Source organism: Schistosoma haematobium, chromosome 1 (assembly GCF_000699445.3).
Source record: "Schistosoma haematobium chromosome 1, whole genome shotgun sequence".
Classification (NCBI taxonomy): Eukaryota; Metazoa; Platyhelminthes; class Trematoda; order Strigeidida; family Schistosomatidae; genus Schistosoma; species Schistosoma haematobium.
Window position 1 is genome coordinate 10,738,428 of NC_067196.1, and position 25,331 is coordinate 10,763,758.

The 25,331-nt window shown below is 34.2% G+C and overlaps 1 protein-coding gene across 1 annotated transcript in view; it reads left to right on the forward strand.

Moving 5' to 3' along the window:
- The window catches only part of MS3_00010051 (uncharacterized protein), a gene marked incomplete at both ends in the record, with an annotated part of 121,487 nt that overhangs the window by 33,533 nt on the left and 62,623 nt on the right, over positions 1-25,331 (forward strand). The window contains 10 exons of the mRNA XM_051218385.1: positions 2,135-2,527; positions 4,013-4,698; positions 7,365-8,208; positions 9,856-10,053; positions 16,390-16,518; positions 17,530-17,865; positions 19,906-19,995; positions 21,549-21,608; positions 21,744-21,934; positions 23,295-23,570. Coding sequence (XP_051073124.1) covers positions 2,135-2,527; positions 4,013-4,698; positions 7,365-8,208; positions 9,856-10,053; positions 16,390-16,518; positions 17,530-17,865; positions 19,906-19,995; positions 21,549-21,608; positions 21,744-21,934; positions 23,295-23,570 — 3,203 coding nt within the window. The remainder of the gene's footprint in view (positions 1-2,134; positions 2,528-4,012; positions 4,699-7,364; positions 8,209-9,855; positions 10,054-16,389; positions 16,519-17,529; positions 17,866-19,905; positions 19,996-21,548; positions 21,609-21,743; positions 21,935-23,294; positions 23,571-25,331) is intronic.

Genomic DNA, 25,331 nt, shown 5'->3' on the forward strand with positions numbered 1-25,331 from the left:
TCAGATGTGTAAACTAAGGTCGGAATATCGGACCTTCATATCAAATAGCTAACATTACATTATTATATCTTTTAAGTTGAATAGAATTCAGAGGCTTAAATTTTTCACATTATTTAGTTTGTGATATAGAACAACTTTTATTCTATGTCATCGATAAATTACTACCTCCATTCTCACATAAATGAGTCCATAGATTAGGTTTTCCCAAGAGAAAGTTAGGAAATCTAATATCGAAACTCATCATCAATTTACACAAATTTATTGATTGTATTTGTTACTTAAATGGTTTAACGAAGATTTCGTGTTATTTGAAGCAAATTCTCATTGGGAAACAGCATCTAAAATCACCAGTTCCTTAAATGTCATCTTGTGATGGGAATCACCCTCAACTTGATCGATAACACCTAAGATTAGACAAACAAGACATCGGCTACTATCCCTATGCTAGTAACACTTGTGTGCCCACTAGTAACTAACTTCAAGGTGTAACTCCTAGAAGCTGCGACCACTGGAGTTCAATCCATATCTGGTGTGAGACAGTGATCCACCACAGGCAGTGAATGAAGGGTTGCGCAAGATCATGGATTGATTGATGTTAGACATTAACACCGTTGAATACCTGCTCAGTGGTCTAGAGGTTAAGCTTTCACGAGAGACTGAAGGTCCAGGGTCCGAAACTCGAGTGTGGAGTCGTGAATTCATATTGCTGAGTCCCACACTAGAACCGATCGAGTGTCCAGTGCATCCGGGTTTTCAATAGTTGTCTAGCTTAGATCGACTCACGATCTTAGCTGTGAAAACACTATAGTCTCCACAAATTGTCCATACTAATATTCAGCCATTAATCAATGTAGATATATCAGCCTTACATGAGGTCGGCACTGTCTGAATGGCTCATTGGTAACGACTCATTTTGATAGGTTAGATTAACTGGGTTCGAATTTACTGAGGAGTACCAATTTTCTCAAGACTTCAGGCATACTTTACTTATGAGTGCCATTTAGTACAAATCTAGATCAAGAGTGTGTTGGCGACTAACTATAACCACTCAACATCTTCAAAGTAATCCGAATTACTTAGCATGAAGCAGTACAAATAACGCGGTTTTACGATTCCGTCTGTAAACGGCTATTGTAATAACTTTTTCAAAAAACCAAAGATTTCTGCATTTATGAATGATATAAGGTTGTATTTTTAGAACACATTACTTATATAGGCATAACCTTAAAAAATTTGCATCATTCTGGTTATGGATGGTTAGGATCCCTTGATATTTCATCAAATAATTTTTTCCACTAACCAGGAAAATGTTGAAAGTACTTCGACCAGTCATTATTCTTCAGAATCTTTCAAGAAATTTCTAGAAACGTCGGAATATGTTTTCATTATCAGCACTGCACAATTATTGATTGTGTTACCAATTTTATCATGTCCTGCGGAAGCATTTAAGTCTCAGGATCACATATACTTTTAAAAATAACTATTGTTTTCTGTAAATAAAGTAACCCTTAAAGTAAATCTCTTTCCACACTTTCCTCATTCTGCTTTCTCTTCAGAGTTCAAAGACTGGAAAAGTTCTATAAACTAAGAAGTGGTGTAAATTGGTTGCTTATGCGTTTAAGCAAATTATTTATTATTTATACACTATAGAAACATTGTTTATTGACTTTTGTATATATGTCAAATCAGTTAATATACATTTATACTCAACTGTCTAACAAACTTGTACATTTTTTTTAAAATTCTGTATTAAAACAAAAACAATGAATACAATTAAATTTAAACTTGATGATTACAATAATTTACAGTATTTTTATCTATCTTATTATAATCTTATACTGTTTGACATTTTTCTTTATCATTAATTGAAATCATGAGTCAATTAAGCTAGACCATCATGGAAAACCTGGAAGCACTGGACAGCCGTTTCGTCCTAGTATGAGACTCCTCAGCAGTGCGCATTCACGACCCCGCCCCCTGCGAGATTCCAGTCCCATACTAGGACAAAACGGCCGTCTAGTGCTTTCAGGCTTTCCATGGTGGTCTAGCTTCAATTGACTCATGATTCCAACTATTGAAATTACTAAAATCTCCACAAAACCCCTTCTGATTTTTCTTTATGTTTATTCAATAGATTACTGATAGTTTATCCAATGGTCTTGTAATATTATATAGTAATCCATTATTGGGTACAAAAATTATCAATAGTCAATTTATAGATAATTTCGAATCAGGATTATTAACTTATACACCATGGTTTAGTTTAATTGATTGTCAAATAACAAAAAGTCAGATAAATTCTGGATTACAATATAATAGAATAATGACAGTTGAACAAAGATTTGCATTTCATGCAGGCATAGTACCTACTCTAACTTTATTTCATAATATTGAAGAGAATTCAAATACAATTACTACAACACGTGTTTCATTACCTGAAGGATGGAGTTTAGTGGAAACTTATGAAAAATTATCACCGAATGGTATTATATTTGTTAATGTACCTGTGGGCAAAAGTATGGAAAAAGTAAGTTTCATCTATTAGAGAAATAATATACATTTTTGTTATACAATGTTGAGCTGTTCAATGAATATAGGAATTGAACAACTGACATTGTTTAATTATGAATAGAAAAGAATAAAACAAATGATCAATTGTAATTTACTTAAGCGTTTATTATGTGGTCAGTTTGAATTTGATGACCTTTTATTCAGCTACAAATTGTAATTAAACAATTTAGTGACGATAGAAACTCGAAATAATGACGAGGAATCTGAACATATTTACTATCCTAAGACCAAACAGATGTCCAATGAACCCTAGTTTTCAGTGGTACCAAAAATGAGATAAATCTGTGATGAACATCTTGTGTAATCGTTTGGTAAATAATTCACTTCTTTATAAATGAGCTCAGCTGAAAAGTAATTTGTACTTATGTAATTTGTTTTCGCTAATGGATTTAAGTTTAGAAAACTAATGATGAATCTTTGCCAACTCATAGACATTGATTATAGGAAAACAGCGCAACTATTCGATTTTCATTGAATCCTAGTAATCAGTTGTTTGATAATTCAATCTGTAAGTTTATTATGTACTAATAAGCACTATTTTTCACAGTCATTTTTGAGAAATACTAAAGAATTGCTATACTTTGATCTCATACTTTATGATATTTACCCATAAATCACAAGTTGTCACTTAAAAAATAAGCAAAGAAAATAACCGGATAGTTATTTTGTCCTAATTTTGGAATCTTCCCCATTAAATACCTATGACCTTCATGTTGCTTAATGAGCACAAATAGACTAAGAAACAATTGATGAAGTGCTCAATATTAGCATATGATGATATCGCTCACATTAAAGCAGAACAGCTATTCAGTATTACAAGCAAAGCTGGATAGTGGCTAACAGTGGAATCCAGGAAGTTACATGCAAACAACACAAAGTGAAGCTATTGGTTCTTTGGATAACATCTGTTTATGACATAAATCACTTTCTGAGTCACCACGAAAACACAATTCGTTTTCAAAAGCATTTCATTTAACCGAATGGAACTCATCATTCCCCTCTGTAACTGAGATTGTAATTGCTATAAAGATTAACAATTAGTGATTACGTAACAGTTGGCTAACAATATCATATCAGACATGCATACCGTTCTATATGGAACTCGTCAACTGGATATACCTGCACTCAGGTGTTAGTATTTAAATTCGAACTCGAACCCAACACTTTTGGCTTCAAAAGCTCAACGCGTTATTCATTAAGCTAATGAGTTCACTTAGCCACTGATTTGTTGGACTCGTATAATATAAGCAAAATCGTTACAAATGGTTTGATGGATTATTTAATTTCTGAGTTGATCTCTTCATTCAATGACCAGCACTTTAATTCCCTCATTTATTAACATCCTAGTTAATTTCATATTCAGTGTTCTACTATTAACCCACTACATCTATTGTATTTCTTTCTTACTTCTTTTTCATTTCAAATAATTGATAAATATCAGACTATTTATAGGACTGAATTATCAATTAATGATGCATATCATTTCCATCAAATTATTATTGATCTTTTGGAATTCCCTGGCAGTGTCAAATTACCAACAAGTCAACAACAAGCAGTAAATTATCCTAAAGCATGTATAGGTCCTTCTATAACATTAAACAATTCAATTCTACCAGCTATTCATTATAACAATAACAATTGTAATAGATTAAACAAATTACATTGTATTAATACAACAATCATAACAAAAGAAGAGTTAATTATCTATGATTCTGGATTTGTTAATTTCAATCCAATTCAAGTGTATAATTGGCGTATACCAAAAGATTTAATTCGTTTACCATTGATTTCGTCAACAAATAAATTAATTATGGAACTTCGTGTAGATGGTCTAAAATCTGGTCAATTTTTATTTAGTATTCAAGTGAGAAATTTATTTAATCAACATAAAAATTACCAAATGAATGATTATTTAACTACGACTACTACCTTTGGGAGAATGTCTAATTATGATCATTTAAATGTTCATTATTCATTAAAACCAAAATTTCATGTAGAAAATACTACATTAGAAGATAATCTGATCGGTGTTAAGTTATTTCATCATAATGATCCAATGGATAAACAAAATAATCATTTTTGGCGAAATGAACGTGAAACGTTTATTTTTGATAATGTTAAAATAAGGTAAGGATTATCATACAGTTACCAGCACTAGTAACTTATTCTTTATAAGTAGTTCTGTTTGAATTTTGTTAACCAATTCATCAGTATTTGATTATTATCACAAAAATTACGCTATATTATTTAGTTAGGCATTTTGCAGAGATTGAACCATTGGATTATAACCATTCGGTTTGAATATAATGTGCTAACGGAAAGAAATGAACGTTCTGGATTCTAACATATGAATTGTTTCAAACTAAAAAGGAAACGTTGTTCTCACAGAATACGAATAATGAGCTAGAGATCGTTGTACGTAAATTTCATGCGTCTCGATATTTATTCTGAAAATAATATCAGCCAGTAGATTAAATCACAAACTAATGTAATCTGAAATGATTAGATAATCATTTCGTTTTCGAACGGGATTCTTTAGCAATACAAACTCATGATCATTCGGTCTTGCAGTGATTGAGTTTAAACCTAATGGTAAATAATAATTAACTTCAGTGAGTCTAAGATATAATGGAGTTCTTATTAAAAAATCGTAACATGTTCCATACCAGACCAAGCAAAAGTCCTGAATTCAAGTCATTAGCACTCAGAAAAATATTACCATATAAGACTATGGTTTTCAATATTCAAGGAAATTATCACCAAATCATATTAGTATACAGTCATAATATTGAAATAATTACCGAGGAATTGTTGATCTCTTAACTAATGTAAAGAACGAAGTAATTTAGGTGTAGTATATTTGTTTAAAATTGAGGTATAAAGATTCCATATGAATTATAACGTACTATTTACCCAGATATGTTAATCACTAAGCTATGCATGAGAATTCTATTAAAACAGTGTTGCCTCTTCAAAATTCAATTTCATCAAATTCGGAAATAATGAATTTTATCGGCTCATAAAATAGAATAAATAAGTTTATTGAAATTAATGACCAGTTTTCTTTAAGTAAAATTGTAACGGTAATTATCGATACATTCACTTATTTGTTAATCATACCCTTGGTTTAGGCCTTCAACAGTAATGATGTAAGAAAAAGTGCTTTATCGTCAACAGCATATAAAGACTGACTTCTATTCCATTTTCTGTTAGGTTTTTCCACTTGAAGTATCGAGTTTGCACTTCAGACAAGATCTTCAAGAATATGTTGACAGGTTCATAATTTAATCATGTTACTTCTATATCGCCTAAGATTTCCTACACTGGAAAACTTCTAAATAAATAAGACGAATTATACATTCCTTCTGTTGTCTATTGCATAATTAAAAAAAAATTGATTCTGTTATTGTGGATCTACTTTCTGATATTATAATCCTGGAAAGAAAAAATTATTAAAAAGGCTTTGAATTAGAACCAAATATGTCTACGTTACTTAGTATACCTTAACAAGACAGTTCAAATGATCTCATAGGAATTTAGGAAACATTTTCCATATTACACCTTTTATAATGCTGATCGCAGGGATAAATCATCCTATACTGTCACAATTGATTGCGTGTCTAGTCCTTATTAGTGTAGATTGAATGCTGTTGACCATGTTGCAATGTGGCCACCAGCCTAGGTGACTCGACACTGCGTGCACTATTGTGAGATTAGATGGTGGTTAGAGGCAGTCGACAGGAAACCCTGGACCTGGGTCGATAGCATTCGATCTGCACTAATAAGGACTAGACACGCAATTAATTGTGATTAGAGCTCAGTCCTACAGGAGGTCGGTCGCGGCTCGGATAGCTCAGTGGTAACCTTTCTGACCGTGAAGCTGGGTGACACGAGATCGAATCCGCCAGGGAGCACCAGTCCCCTCAAGATTACAGGTACACCTTGCTGACGAGTGCCAAGTAGCACGAAACCCGGGTCCAGGATTTCCTGTCAATTGCCTCCAACCACCATCTAATACCATCCTATACTGTATTGTGCAACCAACTTTCAGAGTCATTAATAAGCAACTGTCTAAGAAACGATATGACTGAAATCCATGGGTCTATCTGTTAAAGTTATTCACCACTGAGCACATGATTCGTGGTGTCAACTATTAGATTTAATGGCCTCCGCAAATCGCTAACACTAACTATGACCATGTACTCCCTAAAGACTAATTTTTCGAGGTAGATTCTGGACGTCTAGTGAGGTGTTGTGACTAGTAGAGTTTAGCTATATATTGTCCGAGGGTGTTACTCACGAATAGGATTGGAAGATGATTGTGCAAAACTACAGATTGATTAAAGTTAGAAATGAAAATCACTGGATCCCAACTCAATGATCTAAAGATTGGAAGTTCTTCTCGAGGGTCATGGATGAGCACTAACGAATAAATACATAATACAACAGAAGGCTGTCCAGTAATCTCTCTAAAGTCACTCCGTGATGTATATTGTAGAATTCAACAGTTTCTATAAGACTACTACACTAGTGGGAATCATTTTTATCATACGTGAATTTCATAAATTCTAAATGATAACATGTAAGTCTTTATTTATGCGGCTTAACCAACTATAAATGAATCAGTTCACATCAACCAGTCGAATTTCCAAATACTTACTTTCACCGGATTATTGTTAAAGATGTTTCGTACTTTCCTGACAAAACTTAATTTTAATTTTTTTTAAACCACCAATAAATCTACCATAACAGTTATTTCTTACACCTTACCGATACGAATGTCAACATTTTAGGAACAATCTGTATACAGGAATGAATATACTATCAGTAACACAATTCACTGACAGTTGGTTTCATCCAAATTACAAAGAATTTAAACAATCCGTTGAACATCTTTCATTTATCAACTATAATATTACAAATTGTGAATTCGCTTATAATAATTATGGAAGTTTACTAGTTGAACATAATCCTATTGAATATTCAAATAACATTTGGTCTTATCACATAATTAATAATAAATTCATTGAAAATGGATTAGTCAACAATGAAATAAACACGGTTCATCTATTCCCCTTCTCATTATCATCATCGTCAGCATTCCGAATGTTCAAAACTTTTCGACATGGTTTACAATTTTATCTACCATTTATCTCAAATGAATTGAATTGGCGTTATGAATCTGGTATTATCAACCATCAAATTTCTTTATTACATAATCAATTCAGTTTTAATAAGAATTTCCATGTACAAATTTCTGGTTATACAGCAAAATTAAACATTGAAAATAATCAATTTTTAGAGAATTATTGTCAAAATGTTTTACCCGGTGAAAAACAAATATCAGAAAATGGATTAGTACAATCTTGTGGTATGGAACGTGAAATTATCTTGTCAGAGAATTATTTCTTACGTAATAAAAATTGTTCATATATTATTCAATTGAAAGGTGAAAGCCAATCACGTGATTTGGTCATGCTTCAATCTTTTATGAAGAAAAATATCCTTCAAGATAATGAGATATGTATGAATAGTGAGAAAAGATTTCAATTTGTTAACCCATGGGAATGTTATACAATGGGAGTTTTCGGTACACAAAATATTACTATCAGGCATAATAGCTTTGATAATTGTAAGGTGAGTTGACTAACAAACTGAAGACACTGAATTGACTTTAAAAAAAGGGTGCACTGACTGGATTTGGGTATTCATTTTAAGAAACAGTTGTATATGTATAAGATTTAGCCCTCAAGAAACTAGTAACCAGACTAACCATCCAGAAGATTTCATGAAGATACCAAGCAGTCTATCCATTTATTACTTAATAATATTATTCCCTTTTAATTCTTAATTGTTATTGAATTCCATTTTATCATTGTGCCCTGAATAGATCAGATAAGATTGGTATATTTAAAAGATTTATCAGAATTTATCAATTCGTCACCTTTATGTTGAATGAAGGATATAATGCTGATACCTCACTTTTAAACACCTTAGTAACATGAAAGTGGGATAAAACTACAAGAAAAAAACCAAGTAGAGAATCAATATCAGTTGGTCAGTATATTCATTTTTTACAGTTCCACACCTTTTAGGTACTAGAGAAATCTGGCTAAGAGTTGAACACATCGCGCCAAACTTATTTGCTCCGATGACATTATCGAAGAGTTAATTATCATTCTTAACTTAGCAGGAACACAAATACATTAAAATTTGTCAATAAATAAATGATCCAGGTTAGTAGGAAGTCAGGTTTTACAACTGCAATTAAGAATCCTATATAATCCTGAATTTTTAGTTATTCAATGACCTTGTCAGTGAACTAAGGACGCAATAGAACAGAAAAGCTCCGCCAAGATATATGGCCTATTCTATAATCGCCCCATTGTCAGAATAGGAAATAATGATGGACTTCCTAAATTTACCTTATCCACCTACACTGCTCCTACGGAGCACCAAATTTCCGAACACTAACCTTTCCTGATGAATAAGGGACTGTTAAGGTTAATTAACAGCTCAATATTTGCTCACTTAATTGATACAGAACACCTAGTAGAGTTCAATAAACCCTTTCAAATTATCAAAGATTTCTACTACCCAACAACAACGAATATTTTCCCACTCAATGCAAGTATATGCACATTTACACACAGAGAGTAATCACCTTAAAAATGTCAGAAAATCAGTAACATTCTTTAACCAACGGAAACTGTAAATAAGCTTTAGAAAGATTTTAATCCTGAATGCCAGAAACGAGAAACTACAAACCCATACTAGCACAGTCATACCTAATGAACAAGTTAGTTCTTGTCTGGACTCAGTATCTCACTGGATAACGATATGTGTGTTTACAGCAAAACATATTGAATTGAAGTCTCAGCGTATTCATCGATAGCGAGATGCAGTATATCCAGCTAACAATTCCTGAATGGGATAAAACTCGTGTCCTGTATGATACTGCTAACCATGTACTAAACATATTTAGGAAGATCACTTCCAAAAAAATCTTCCAGTAGCGGGAATTAATACTGACCGATTTAATAAGTAGCTTTTAGTTCAATCAAATAGCAGATAATGAAAGGTTAGCACTATTTAGTCTCTGGAGTGCAATCACTGAGGCTCATGACAAACAATTTACTGATCGGATAAAGATACAATTTTATCGACGTATCAATTCTTGTACAACAGTCCGTTAGATTGAGTACAGTACTGACATTTTTTTAAAACAAACATTTCGCTCTGACTAATAACACTTTTCATATTAAATTTAATCCATAATTATAGTCTATTTCAGTCAGCAGTAATCCATGTTATGAATTAATTGCCGGCATACAATCTATACAGATCCCAAATTTCTTAGATGCTCAACAAAACTATTGGGCTAGTTCAAATATAACAGAAATACGCCAACATATATTTGATTTTAATCAATGGAATAGTTTCTCTTTAATAAATTTCAATAATTATTTAACTTCATTTCATGTAAGTATCCATTTTGTTTTCGTTGAGTGTATGAAATTTCTCAAGTTCTTGGTTATTTGTTTATCATCATTGATAAAGATCGAAAACCACATGATAACAATAATACTTTCGTATTGTTTTAAAACAGCGACTCAAGAAAGTGATATGATCTGAATCTTAACTCTGATTACAAACAAAATATATCTTATTGGTCATTATTTGTTCAAGTTGGGTTTAGATACTAATATGAGACAGTGATTACTTACTTACTTACTTACGCCTGTTACTCCCAATGGAGCATAGGCCGCCGACCAGCATTCTCCAACCCACTCTGTCCTGGGCCTTCTTTTCTAGTTCCATCCAATTCTTGTTCATTTTTCTCATGTCTATCTCCATTTCCCGGCGTAATGTGTTCTTTGGTCTTCCTCTTTTCCTTTGGCCTTCAGGATTCCATATGAGGGCTTGTCTTGTGACGCAGTTGGGTGCTTTCCTCAATGTGTGTCCTATCCACTTCCAGCGCTTCTTCCTGATTTCTTCCTCCACTGGGATCTGGTTTGTTCTCTCCCACAGTACGTTGTTGCTAATAGTGTCCGGCCAATGGATCTGAAGTATTTTGCGTAGACAATTGTTAATAAACACCTGCATTTTCTGGATGATGGCTTTTGTAGTTCTCCAGGTTTCTGCCCCATACAGTAGAACTGTCTTGACATTTGTATTGAAAATCCTGACCTTGGTGTTGGTTGACAGTTGCTTTGAGTTCCAGATGTTCCTCAGTTGTAAATATGCTGCTCTTGCTTTGCCGATCCGCGCCTTCACATCTGCATCAGATCCACCCTGTTCATCAATGATGCTGCCCAAATACGTGAAGGTTTTTACATCTTCCAAATCTTCTCCGTCAATTGTGATTGGATTGGTGCATTCTTTGTTGTATCGGGGAATCCTGCTTTTCCCTTTGTGTATATTGAGACCTACTGCTGCTGAGGCTGCTGCCGCACTGTTTGTCTTCTCCTGCATCTGTTGTTGCGTTTGGGATAGAAGGGCCAGATCGTCTGCGAAGTCTAGATCATCCAACTGCATCTTAGATGTCCATTGTATCCCGCGCTTCCCTTCAGACGTTGACGTCTTCATGATCCAGTCGATCACCAGGAGAAAGAGAAAGGGTGAGAGTAGGCAACCTTGCCTGACACCGGTCTTCACTTCGAACGACTTTGTCAACTGTCCTCCATGCACGATTTCGCAGTGTAATCCATCATATGAGTTCTGTATGATATTGACTATCTTCTGAGGCACGCCGTAGTGTCGAAGAAGTTTCCATAGTGTTGTTCTGTCTACGCTATCAAATGCCTTTTCGTAGTCAATGAAGTTGATGTAGAGTGATGAATCCCATTCAATTGGTTGTTCCACAATGATCCGTAGAGTTGCGATTTGGTCTGTACACGATCTATCCTTACGGAATCCTGCCTGTTGGTCACGAAGTTGGGCGTCCACGCAGTCCTTCATCCTGTTTAACAATACCCTGTTGAGGATTTTTCCCGGTATTGAGAGAAGAGTGATGCCCCTGTAGTTATCACACTTGCCGAGATCGCCTTTCTTCGGTATTTTGATCAGTAGTCCTTCTTTCCAGTCTGTTGGTACTTGTTCCTCATCCCAAATCTTATTGAAGAGAATGCGGAGTATCCTTGCAGTTACCGGTACGTCTGCTTTTAGTGCCTCTGCTGGAATGCTGTCTGGTCCTGCTGCTTTTCCACTCTTGATTTGTCTGATGGCCATGCTGATTTCTTCAATTGTTGGTGGGCCAACATTGATTGGGAGGTCCGTGGGTGCTGCTTCGATGTTGGGTGGGTTCAGTGGAGCTGGTCGATTCAACAGTTCTTTGAAGTGTTCTACCCACCTGTTTTGTTGCTCTTCAATGTTGATGATTACCTCGCCTTCCTTGCTTTTCACTGGTCGTTCTGGTTTGCGGCCATTTCCAGAGAGTTTCTTTGTCGTGTCATACAATTGTCTCATGTTTCCTTCTCTTGCAGTCTTTTCCGCCGTCGTTGCTAAATCTTCCACATATTTACGTTTGTCGGTTCTGATGCTCCTCTTCACTTGTTTGTTTATTTCCGTGTATTCAGCTTGTGCCTTGGCTTTTTCTGCTCTTGTTCGGCTGGTATTGATCGCTGCCTTCTTGTTCCTCCTTTCTAGAATCTTATCCAGTGTATCAACATTGATCCATTCCTTGTGATGGTGCTTCTTGTGACCCAGGACCTCATGACATGTTGAAGTGATTGCCTCTTTGATCCCCTTCCAGTTGCTCTCCACAGTAGTTCCTTCTCCATTGAGTAGATCATGAAAGGCCTGGAACTTATTGCTGAGGACTATCTTGAATTCGTTGAGTTTGTTAGTATCCTGAAGAAAGGCCGTATTGAACTTTTGTGATACTGTCTGCCCCGTTGTCCAGTGCTTCTTGAGTTTCAATTTCATCTTGGCGACCAGTAAGTGATGATCTGATGCTATATCAGCTCCTCTCTTGGTTCTCACGTCCTCTATAGTCCTCCTGAACGTTTTGTTGATGCAAATATGGTCGATTTGGTTTTGTGTAGAGTGATCCGGTGAAGTCCATGTGGTTTTGTGTATGCGTTTATGTGGGAATATGGTGCCGCCTATGACCAGCTTATTGAAGGCACATAGGTTTGCAAATCTCACACCATTTTCGTTTCTTTCTCCCAGTCCGTGTCGTCCCATGATGTCTTCATATCCAGTGTTGTCCGTTCCAACCTTGGCGTTGAAATCTCCCATCAGAATGGTCAGGTCCTTTGTTGGGCACTTCTCGACTATTGACTGCAGCCTATTGTAGAATTGATCTTTAGCGTCTTCATTGTAGTCGTTGGTAGGCGCATAGCATTGGATGATGTTCATTGAAATGCCCTCTTTCTTTGTTTTAAACGAGGCTTTGATGATCCTTGGTCCATGAGATTCCCATCCTATAAGTGCATTTTGCGCTTGTTTGGACAGCATCAATGCAACTCCTTGTGTATGTGGTGCATTTTCTTCTTCATGGCCGGAGTATAACAGGAGCTCTCCTGTAGTTAGTCGTTGTTGTCCAACTTGTGTCCAATGTGTTTCACTGATCCCAAGTACCTCTAGGTTGTATCTTCTCATTTCTGCAGCAATCTGGAAGGCTCTTCCGGTGTCCCACATTGTACGAACATTCCATGTACCTAAATAAATGGTCGCTCTGGTTGTCAGAAGGGGCATCGGCCTCGTAACTTCCGAAGGGATTCGGCTTTCATCATGAGGCGTCATAATTCTTCTAGATGAAGATCTTCTGACTCCCAGGGCAGAGTTTAAAAGGTTTGAATAATTTTTTCTGGTTAGCGTTTTTTTAGCGAGTTAGTTTTCTACGGGATGGGGACGCTAACCCCATGCCCAACCCTCCTCCTTTATCCGGGCTTGGGACCGGCAGTAGCCCCCGGAGGGACTCCAGGCGGAGTTATGAGACAGTGATAAGAATGATCAAATGGCTTGCATACTATGACACTTAACGACGACGAGTGCATACGAGTAAGTCGAAAGAAAATGGAAAGATTCATGAAATTATTGATGTCTCAAGTATAAATAATGAACTAAATACAAAATACCGTAGCAGACAAAGCAACAAACAGAAAATAGGTTTCATTCACGTGACATTACTACGTCACAACATTTATCACAACAATTTTTACCGCAGCAACTTCAACAGGTCAATAGTATTGATTGGTTTGGATCAACCCCATAACCAATTAGTGAAAAACTCGAATAGACGGTTTAAAATGGTAACTGGATGAAACGTCTTAATATTAAAATATATCTATCTACAACTAATTGTTACCTACAATGTGAATTATATCAAATAGGCAGTAAGCTTGTTAACATTGAGTTGTTCATTTTGACCCCGCTTTGAGAATATCCAAAGAACATTTGATGCATTGGATAATATTAGATGTTCGAGACAATTTGACATTAATTGAACGGCTGGTAGAAATAATATACTGTACGATTGGTACTTCTTTGTATCGTTAAGTTTTTCGAAAGTGTGTAGGTATATTTCTCTCATTATTGTAACATGCTTAATATAGGTCATAAAGATCCTAAGTTGGTGCGAGATTAACAGCTTCCCAATACTGCATGGTGACCATTAGTTATTCAAATGGTATTCATTTATCTGACACCATCTTGAAATGCTCATTTATACTAATAAGTAATCACTATTGACCGTGAATTCTAATTTATACGGTGTCTCGAAAATTATTATCTATTCTACTTTGGCGAGGTCTAAGGCCTTTTCATATTAGCATTCCAGTTAGGAACGTTTCCACCGAGTTACTCAAATAGTAACCTTCTATTTACATGAGTGAACTGATAATTTACTTTAATGTAACGCGTTGTTTCAGGAGACTAACTTTCGTGCTACACGCCTCATGGACAAGAGTGAATTTAGTAAGTTAATTTATACCCTATCATGAACAACCTAAATATTTCATAGACATAACAATATGTCAGGTAATATTCAGTCTTGAATCTATAATGTCTTTTGGAACATTCAAAGAACATTATCCATACAAAATGATATCAGTCCAAAAGAACTATTAAATTCATGACGCACCAGATAGTAGCTTATCTCTAGCTTGAGTTTACTGATCAGTTTACTTCAAGACTCTAAGTCTATGAGTGAACCGAACACTTTAAGACCACGAAACCAGTATCTGTAATAAACTTCACTTTTAGTTTCACTCAACCTAGAATATATAGTGCAATGATTTAATAAATTTACTGATGATAAATGTCTGACATTCAACAAGTGATTAGATTGGAAATCCATTTCAAAGTTAATTACTACTGAATATGCGTTTTCTGTGCAGCTAGCTGACTTATGACATCAGCAATCATAAATGATAGATACAAGTAATAGTGACCAATGTCACTTTTGTCTAATACTTTGGTGTTTATTGAATCAATCAAGCCACAATAGAGCCACTAGTTTAAGTGACTCAACATTGCGTATACTATGTTGAGATGTAAGGCGGCGGTTGTGAATGAAAATCTCAGTTCCGTAGGAGGTTAGTTGCTACCCGTGCAGCACAGTAGTAACGCCTCAGATTATAAAACTGGTTGACATGGGTTCAAATCACACGGGAAATATCAGTTTCCACAATATCGCAGGTACAAGTTGTTGATGAGCGTTAATTAGCACAAAATCTATGTAACACGAAATGTTCACTATCTACCAGCTCTAACCACCAAATATTTATAATTATTTGTGAGCATTATGGTGATAATTGAAAAAAATGAAATCGAGACAAATCAGAAATAATTATAGGTATCAGTGCAAAGGCTGGACTTGATAGTTTCAAATAAATTGAGCATTGGGTTGAAAGTTATTAATCTCAATCAAAAACGTAATAATCTCCACAACCCCCATACTAGTAATCAACATGTGCTCACTAGTGACTAGCTTCGTGATGGAATTCTCGGAGTTCTAGTGAGAAGCCGTGATCAGTGGAGATAATCCATTTCGGGTAGAGACAGGTATCTACCTCAGTACAATGGAAGTTGGTCGCTCAATTTCGTGGATTGGTTGATGTTAGATACTATCACCATTAAGTGCCTGCTCAGTGGTTCAGTTGGTTAAGCGTTCGCGCGCGAGACCGAAGGCCCCGGGTTCGAATCCGCGAGCGGGGGTGTGGGTGCGCACTGCTGAGTCCCACAATAGGACGGAACGGCCGTCCAGTGCTTCCAGGTTTCCAAAGGAGGTGGTCTAACATCAATCGGTTCATGATCTCAATCAAAAACGTAATAATCTCCACAACCCCCATACTAGTGATAATAAATATGCTCTTATTATATTTCAATGAATAGAAAATTGTATTTCTGGCGTTTCATGATTAGTGTAAGCCACTTCTTTAGTGTAAGTAAAAAGTGGCTTACACTAAGTCACGAAACGTTAGAAATACAATTTCTCTACTCATTGGGATATAACAAAAATTTATTTGTTATTGTGGTGTGTGCTACTGATATCGATAGATATAAGTAGTACGCATCATCAATCGAAAGTGAAATACTTGGCGGCAGAAGGTTAAGATCGAAGAAAAGAGAACGAGAACAGAGAATGATTGGTTTAAAAAAGAATGAACAATGAATTCTGAGACGATTGACTGATATTTTGTAAATGAAGTATTTACTGTATGGTTCTCAGATTTAACTAAGCGATTCTGTAATTTTATGTTTAAATACATTCGATTGTTTCCACTCGTGTTCTCGTTCACTACATTATTATCAGAATTTATTATATTTATTCCTATGAACAAATGCATTCTTTTGTATAACATTTTTTAGCCTATCACTAATCATTTATCACTGAAACTTTCAACACCTACTAGAATGAATCCACTAAATGTGGAAGAAATCTTGAATGGTCGAATAGAAAGCGATCTATTTGTTCCAAGCCGTTTAAAACCTTATAGAGTAAGTATATAAACTATATTGACGGAATTATGTGCAGGTGTTTTGAATTTAGAATTTTTTAGTTAAAAAAATAAAGTATCCTTGATCTTTGACGTAAGAGCTTGGACTTTCACAATGTGAAATAATTCAGATTTTTACAAAACACGATGATATTACTCGAGATAGTGAAGAAGATTTATAGCTTAAAGGATGACTTTTGAGCAGTTCAGCTCCCTGAGTTGACTAGTCTAATCGTGATCCTTTCATTATCCATCCAGACAACATCATCAGGATAAAATTTAAATCATTTAAATGGGAGATGATATTAGAGAATGTCACCATCTAGTCTCTGATCATATTGTAGGGTAGGCTAACATCGGGATCGAGAAAGAAAATTTTGTTACAATTAGAACTCCAACTCTGTTAGCAAACTTACTAGTGTTTTGATATTTTCGACATAACTTGAATTCAGTATAACATGCCCCAAGAGATTGACCACAATCCAGTCAGTCAACAGAATATTTCGAGATTTAAATTCATAATAATAAGTAAATTTCATCCAACATAGTTGTCTCAGTGGTTTAGAAAATAATTTACTATCATTGAACATTATTTTTAATTTAGAAAACTTAAAATATCTACATAAATGATTTTTGAAGGCTTATTCAGTTCACAAGTGTTTCACATTATACACAGATAGAAGTTATAGAAACGCATCCGGTAGTTTAATGTTTAAACCTAGTCAACCAACGACATTGAGCGACCGTCTTTGGTGGGTAATTGTCTCACATGCGACCAGGTTCAGGTTCACTGGCCACGGCTAATCACTGGATCAAAGGTCCTAGGTTTGATTCCCTTGCGTGGATGCAAACCACTGAGTAGGTCGAAACGGCCGCTCATTGCTTCCAAGCTTTAAATGGTAGTCTAACCTAGATTGGCTCATTATTTCAATGAACTTAACATTATATTTGATTTTAATCTAAGATTAAAAATATTTCAGTAGCACAATAACTGTATTGTTTCCTTTTTCAGATCATGTCAGATATTACTGTAATGCCTGGAGTAGAACTTAAAATTGAAGCTGGTGTAAAATTTGAATTTGCTCCACATATTGGTTTACTAGTTCTTGGTCGAATAGAAGCACTTGGAACACATGATAGTCCTATAATTTTTACATCTATAAATAATTCTCAATTGGAGAATAATCAATTTAATTCAATGAAAAAATCGAATTTAATGATCACAAAATTAAGAAAACCTAAAATCGTAAACACTAATAATAATCATAAGTCAACAACGGAGACTTATTTATCAGTTGGTAGGATAACTTTATCTACAGAAACTGTTAGATTAATAGGTGGTGAACAGGTAGATGACAGGTTGATTATTTTCACTTCAACTTTAGCTAATCATATTATTTTCAATTTAATTAAAAATGTTATTGTAATTCCGAATTTTTTTTCGTTAATTCACAAAGTAGATCTTTCAGTGTACATTCCTTGTTCCATAGTTTAAAAGCCAACCGCAAAATAATCATTGACCTCGAAGCACAATAAATCTTAAGATAGACATGGAAAATTAAATAAACGTCCTATATTGTTTACTAGATACTTCACGATTAAATAGTATTTTGAAGGAAGTACACTATTCACCAGTGAAAATACAAATTCAACTTAGTACAGTACCGCTGTTGTCACTGCTTTTTTTTAAGAATAAACAACATTCAAGCATCCAACTGAATGATGCCGTTAAAACTCTTCAGTCCTCAATAATTTTAATTTCTAGGAAATATAGACTTGTTAGTTTGAGACAATAGGTGGATCTTACTGAAACTAAATTTTCTACTATTCGTTTAATACGTAGTTATCGGTTGACATCTATTTTTAAAGCACCCCCATCCGTTGAAAGAAGGAAGTATCGGTGAAGATGCTGGTTGTCTGAGGTAAAAATGTCTTATTACAGTCACAACCCATTACAGTTGGCAGTAAATCAACGCACTTGAACTTTAAGTTGATGCTTTTAGTTCTGCCTCTCTTTAATCAACCTACCTAGTATGTTAGAACCTAGCTTAACTACGACATCATGAGAGCAATTCCTGACAGCCAGAATATAAACAAAACCAAAGAATGAACCATACGACATTAAATACAACTCAGCAATATTTCCGTTTTTCAGCATGTCATTCATAACTTAAAATAGCTCAATCACAGCTTTTCGAATTATATAAGTTCAAATCAATGAGAAAGTATCAGTTCTCCTATTAATCCAAATAACTCCATTATATTAGTACCAGTCATCACGAAACCTAACCTTAATTCTCCTCGGTTATGAGACTGACCTACGGTTAGACCTCATTGCCAAGAAAAGTGTTCAGAAAGTTAATTATAAGAAATTTTCTAATACTGGTCTCTTATAACTATATGATATTAGTAAAATGTTAGCATACATCTTACTACACATGGATGAAGTCCGCATCACCAACTTACTCAAGTCATTCAAATTCCACATATTTATTGACTACTTCATATGGTGAAAGCATATGATCATTTAGATGAGAATAATAAGGGTAGACTATATCGGTCTGATTACTAAAAACAACCACCAAACATATTTCACACCAAAAGCCATCAGATTTATTACTTGACTGAATTATTCATTCATCAGATCTATGTCGTAAAGACGACACCAAGGTTAGTGTTCGTGTGTGTGTGTGTGTGTGTATGTTAGTTACAACGAAATATTTCTCGATTCTCCTTAAAACAAATCTGTTGGATTGTGAATCAGGTGGTTAAATTCCTGCTAGTATAAATTATTAACAGATACAGGATATTATTTAGGAACTCGACAAATAACACTGAACTTCTTATGATTAAATCAAGAAGCATGAACTGTTTAATAATAGACTTTTAATTTTATGAAAAATCTGAAAAAAAATTCCAACTATTAATATCCAGTAATTGGAATTTATAAATTTTCTACATAAACAAAGATTAAGTTCATCCTTGTCAGGATTGAAATAGTCACCAATGTTGATATTAGATTACTGTTGTTTTACATCATAAGGTGAATAAAATTGAAAATGTAAGCCATTAGATTCTAAATTGAAAGTCTATACATAACTTACTTATCTTGGTGCCTGATGGTCTAAGAACTGATGCTTTACTAACTCATGGTCAGCGTTTTTTTTAGCGAGTTAGTTTTCTACGGGATGTGGTCGCTAACCCCCATGCCCAACCCTCCTCCTTTACCCGGGCTTGGGACCGGCCGTAACTCTAGAAGAACTACAGGCAGAGTTCACTAACTCATGAGTGTACATAAATAGTGATAATCTCTTTTCCAATTTAAATTTATTCTAATCTATAAAAACTTTAATTCATTTATTGTTTTATTTGTTATTTTTATTGTTAGTCTAATGAAGGGTTTGTTCAATTTTTTAATTACTCAACCAAAAATTGGTATATTGCTTGTGATAAACAATTCTCTACACGTGTAGCTCAAGTAAACAAAATGAAACTTTTCAATTTAACATTTATTCACTTTTTTGTTTCTAATGAAAACGTTTGGATATATTGTTATTTTATATGTTGGAAAATGGTAACTTACCGATGTTATTGAATTCAAGTTTTGCTATACTTTGATCTAATTGAAGTTGAAACTATAGAGTGATGAGTATTTGCCTACTATTTGGTTCAGCAGCATCATTTTCGTTACATAACTTGAAAGTTATGAGTCTTTTACCGTGCACGGTTGTGAATGGAGCTCCCTGAGAAATCTGCAACTAAAATGATATAACAATAGAGTTCTCATTGATTGTTCATTGGTCCTCTAACTGATGTTCATTTTCAATGAAAGTCACCTTCATAGAAATCAGTTACCTTGTTTTTCAATGATTTTCTGTTTGTTTTTTAGCACTTGACAACAGCTTTATTTGAAATAAACTCAGTATAAAAATAGTTTATAAAAAATAAATTCTCCATCCTATACTCATGTGTATAAGAGTATACATACAGATATACCTTATAATTTCCTTCCAATGTAGTCAACATTCTATCTGCGAATTCTATCATATCTTGTTGTACAATACTAACAATAATAATAAGGTTTATGCATCATTTAGAATCATGATAATTATCTTATAACTATTTTTTTAAAAACGTATTAAACCAATGTCTTAATTTTACTGTACAACACTCTGTTTGACCAAATGACCATTCAATATAATCCAGCTATTTAATGAACTTGATTTTTGGTAGTCATCAAATTTTCCTAAGTTAAAAACTGTACTAAAAAGTTAGAAGAGAGAAATGTTAGCTATTGGATGTTGACTCATTAGTTTAAGGGTTAAGGAATCTTCGGGATACTCAAAGGTTCTAGATTCAATCCCCGACGGAGTCCCTTTCTAGAATGAAACAGATGTTCTGAGTTTATTAGCTTTCAATCGTTGTTAAACCAAAGTTAGTTCATAATGTAAACTAACATGATAGGCAAACTATCATTTAATGTAAACTTTTCTCATTATGTACATCATTTAATTATTTACACAATCATATTGTGTAAAAATACTTTAAATAATTCACTAAAATATCTCGCATAGAAAAAAAAGTTTATCATCATCGAAAGTATATGGAAGTTCAACTTGAATATCATCCAAATTTACTGACTAATGTTCATTAGATAACAATTCTTTCGAAAGTTAACTAATTTCTACATCCTTTAAAATATGAAATTCATCTGTCTACAAGTAACTTTATGAAAAAAGTTCTTATGTTCTAATGGGAAGCTATGACAGATCGATGAAGTTTAACATTATTTTTAGGGTAAAATAAGTATTGCCGATAACTTCTAACGATTATCACAGGTCATTGTGAATTGATAAAAGTTTGATTTGAGAACCACTGGATCCTAACTTAATCATCTGAAGATAACACACCCACAGTCGAGGGATGTAATCCTTGACGATAATATTGTGGATCCTCACTGCTCAGTAATTCTGTACTCTAATAAACACTTATCCGGTCCTCTCTAATTTGTAATTTTTTTTATTTATTTAGTTAGTTGGTGATGTAAATTGCAGAAAGAAACTTAACACTATTAAATGCCAAAGTGTAAATGTATGAAATCTTACTATTTTATTTACCTTAATGTATACACTTACATATCTTTCTTGTTTTAATTCATTTTTACTCAGATATATCTTTGAGTACACATTGATGTAACGAATCCGTGTTCTTTTTTTATTCTTCAAGGTAGTTTGTTCAGAGTTCAATGTATCTACATTGGCTGCAATTGTACGCTTCTCGAATCTCTATGATCATTATGTCTACGGATTCCAAAATTTATTGAATATCAAGCATATTTGGATGGAAAGTTACACATGTAATGGATTCGAAAGTAAATTAGCTTATTGTCGTAGAAGACTAAATTACGATGCTGTTCAGTAAGTACAAATTTATTAATTACTGAATTAAAACAACTAATATCTAAGCATTCATGATACCATCCAGTGCTTTTAAACCTCTTGGTTAATGAGATACTTTAAAGAAACTGAACCAAAGCATGATGATTCATATTTTTAACTACGGTTCAATTTGTTGACATCTGGCTCATTACTGACACTTATCTATTTACTAATTTAAATTTCTAGTTAACTAGACTTGTTGCATTGTTATTAAAATTGAATTTTGTGGGGGCTATCGAATGTTATTAATATCACGAAACGACCTAAGTCAGACGTCCACTTAGGACCAACAAACATTGGATAGCTGTTTTTCCTAGGATGAGGTTTATCCACGACCCCAACAAGAAGATCTAACTCAGGACTTTCGGCCTCACAGTGAATACTTAACCCATAGACCCTTAATCCGCAATCTAATGATGTAAACGTCTAAATTCAATCAGTTCATGACACTGCGGTGTTGGGAATGCACACTGTTGAGTGGTCCCATACTACAACGAAACAGCTGTTCAGCGCTTACTAGTTTCGAATAAATATCTGACTTAGATCAGTTCGTGATATGAACGACATACAATGATTTCCTCAAACCTCAATACTGGTAATTACTGTGTGCTCATCACTGACGAATTTCAAGAGGTAATTCTAGAATTCTAGTGATAACTCTTGACCGGTTAAGATCAAACATGGTTGGGTATGTAATAGTTACCCTCGGAAGATAATGGAAAAGGGTCACACTGTAGTGGCTTGACTTCGAGATAATTCTTTAGATATGGAATCGTCAAGGGAAACGGAAAAGAGAAAGACCAGAGAAAACATTGCACCGAGAATTGGAAGCAGACAACAAAAAGATGAATAACAAGTGCAAAGAACTGGAAAAGATTGCCCAGAACAGAGTTCCATTGAGAATGTTGGTATTCGACTTACGTTCCTACACCAGGGGTAACAGGCGTAAGTAAGATACATAAACCATCAAGTTCCGTTTCAATGGTCTAGAATTTAAGTGTTGGCGATCGATTCCAAGAGTATACGACGTGATTTCCTATAGAGGAGTCGTGGATCTTTACCATTCAGGAGCCCTTATTAGATCGTATCTAGTTGCGAGGAGAATCCGATAAAATACAATGAATTCAATGTACTTAACAAACCTTATTGTTGAATTTCATCAACACAGCCAATTGTGTGAATTGAATCAAATCATTTTTTCCATTAATTTTATCATAAAAGTAGAAATTTATTCTATATACTACTATTTCACAATTACAAGTAGTTTGCAGATTTAATTATACTATTAATCAAAAGACCATTATATATTTGGTATAACTCTATTCTCCGACACTTTTAGATGTTTGAAGCGCAAAGACTTTGCCTTTTTACGTTGTATACCTCAAATCAATAAAACCTTATCAATAGACAAAACGATCGTAGATTTATCTACTTCGACTTGGGGCAATATTCGCATTGTACAACCTAATTCTGAGCACTATCCAGCTATGTTGCCCAATAATCCCATGACTTATACCAAAAAACAATCTGTACTTGAATATGTTAATATAGAAAATGCTGGTTTACTGCATGGTAAACGTGTTCCAGCGCTGACTATAGTGTATGCTTACCCAAAGTAAGTATAAACGTTAATATTCCATTAAAACATTAATCAAAGGTGTCTTGTGGAGATTGGTTTAGTTTGTAGGTTGTGTTCATCATAGATTGATCTCAATTGAGATACCATTGAAGACTAAAGGGCACAGTGAAACTATCTTATTCAGGTATAGGACTCCTTAATATCGCGTACCTAGAAATACAGGGGTCAAAAAGTTCTGTGTCCGATCCCTCGAGAGGTTATATGTCTACATTGATGAAGAGCTCCACACTAAGATGAAACAGTTATCCATTGCTCTCTGGTTTTGAATAGTATCTCAACTGAGATTAATTTATGATTAATACGACTCACAAACAAGACATTATTTGCTCTTTCTTAAATCTATTCAAATATCGAAAAAATTTTGACTGCATTGCTTTCTTTGATCTGGATGATTTGATTGTGGTGCTTTAATTTTGGTTTTGAACAGCATCACTAGAAGGATTTCTCTTTGCAAACTAAACCATTCAGCTCGAAGAATACATGATGTTCCTAATATATGAATGAATGAACATAGAAAGGATGATTCTAATGCACTGTGAATCATGTGAAATCATTTATATACCAGTAAAATGAAAGTATTTTCTGTTTATCACTACTATAACATGATAATATGATCGGTGACCTGAATTAAGCTACCACTAGACTGGATACTAAATCAATATGTTATGCACACTCGATCACATTATATCAGATATTAAATTCCCGATCAAATAAAGAGAAGCAGATTATAAACGAGAGTTCAAAGTAGAAAACAATAATAGAAAGGAAATTATAAATTAAGTAGTCAGTCAGCCGTATCCATCAGTTCACGCTCAACTGCCAAGTACACTTACATTCACTAACCACACATCAATTATATTTGGCAATTCACTAATATAAGTCTAGTTACTAAATATAATATGTGTCGACTAATGACAGTACACATTAAACTGACAGTGAATAAAACAGTACACTCTAGATTTCCAACAACTCTTGAACTAACATTACTTCCTAATTAAAATTAACTTCAAAATATACTGAGTATTAATTCGAACTATTTAAATTGATAATAGTCGTCATCCAACTGGGAAGTAGTTTCAATTCGAGATTTTTTTAATTTCTAATGAGGAATCGTGATTTGTGACGTTTAAAGTAAGACAGTAACTCAAAAATGATATTGGATAAGAATAGTACTACTGGATTGTAAGTTGATTAGAACTGAAAATATCAGTTATTTGATTCATGCTCAATACTTTAAATACGTAGTCTTTTCAGAAAGGTCTGTACATTCTACTTTGTGTGAATTCATGGTTGTATACTGATGAACACTTTCAAAATAGGTCGAAACAACTATCCATTGTTTCCTTATTTCAAATCATTTTTTTAGAAAGTCCCATTTCCTAATGTTAATAATCTTCAAATGATTACACACTATACGTGTTGATAATCGGAAACTACAAGTACAGTTCTACACTCAATCAAAAAATGTACCTGAAACTGTATCATAACAATGCTTCATCTATTATCAGTGACTATGAATATGAAGTTTAGAGGTGAAGAAAGCTCTAGAAATACAAAATATACCCTTTGAAAATCACGAAAGTTAAATTATTGGCTACCTATCAATTATCTTTAAACCATTCATGTGCCGAATCCAATAAACTAGGATTAATACATCAACACTCTTGATATGAACATCATGGTTTTCGAATTCCAGTCAATATCCACAAATTATGTCATAATGGTGGTAAATATCGG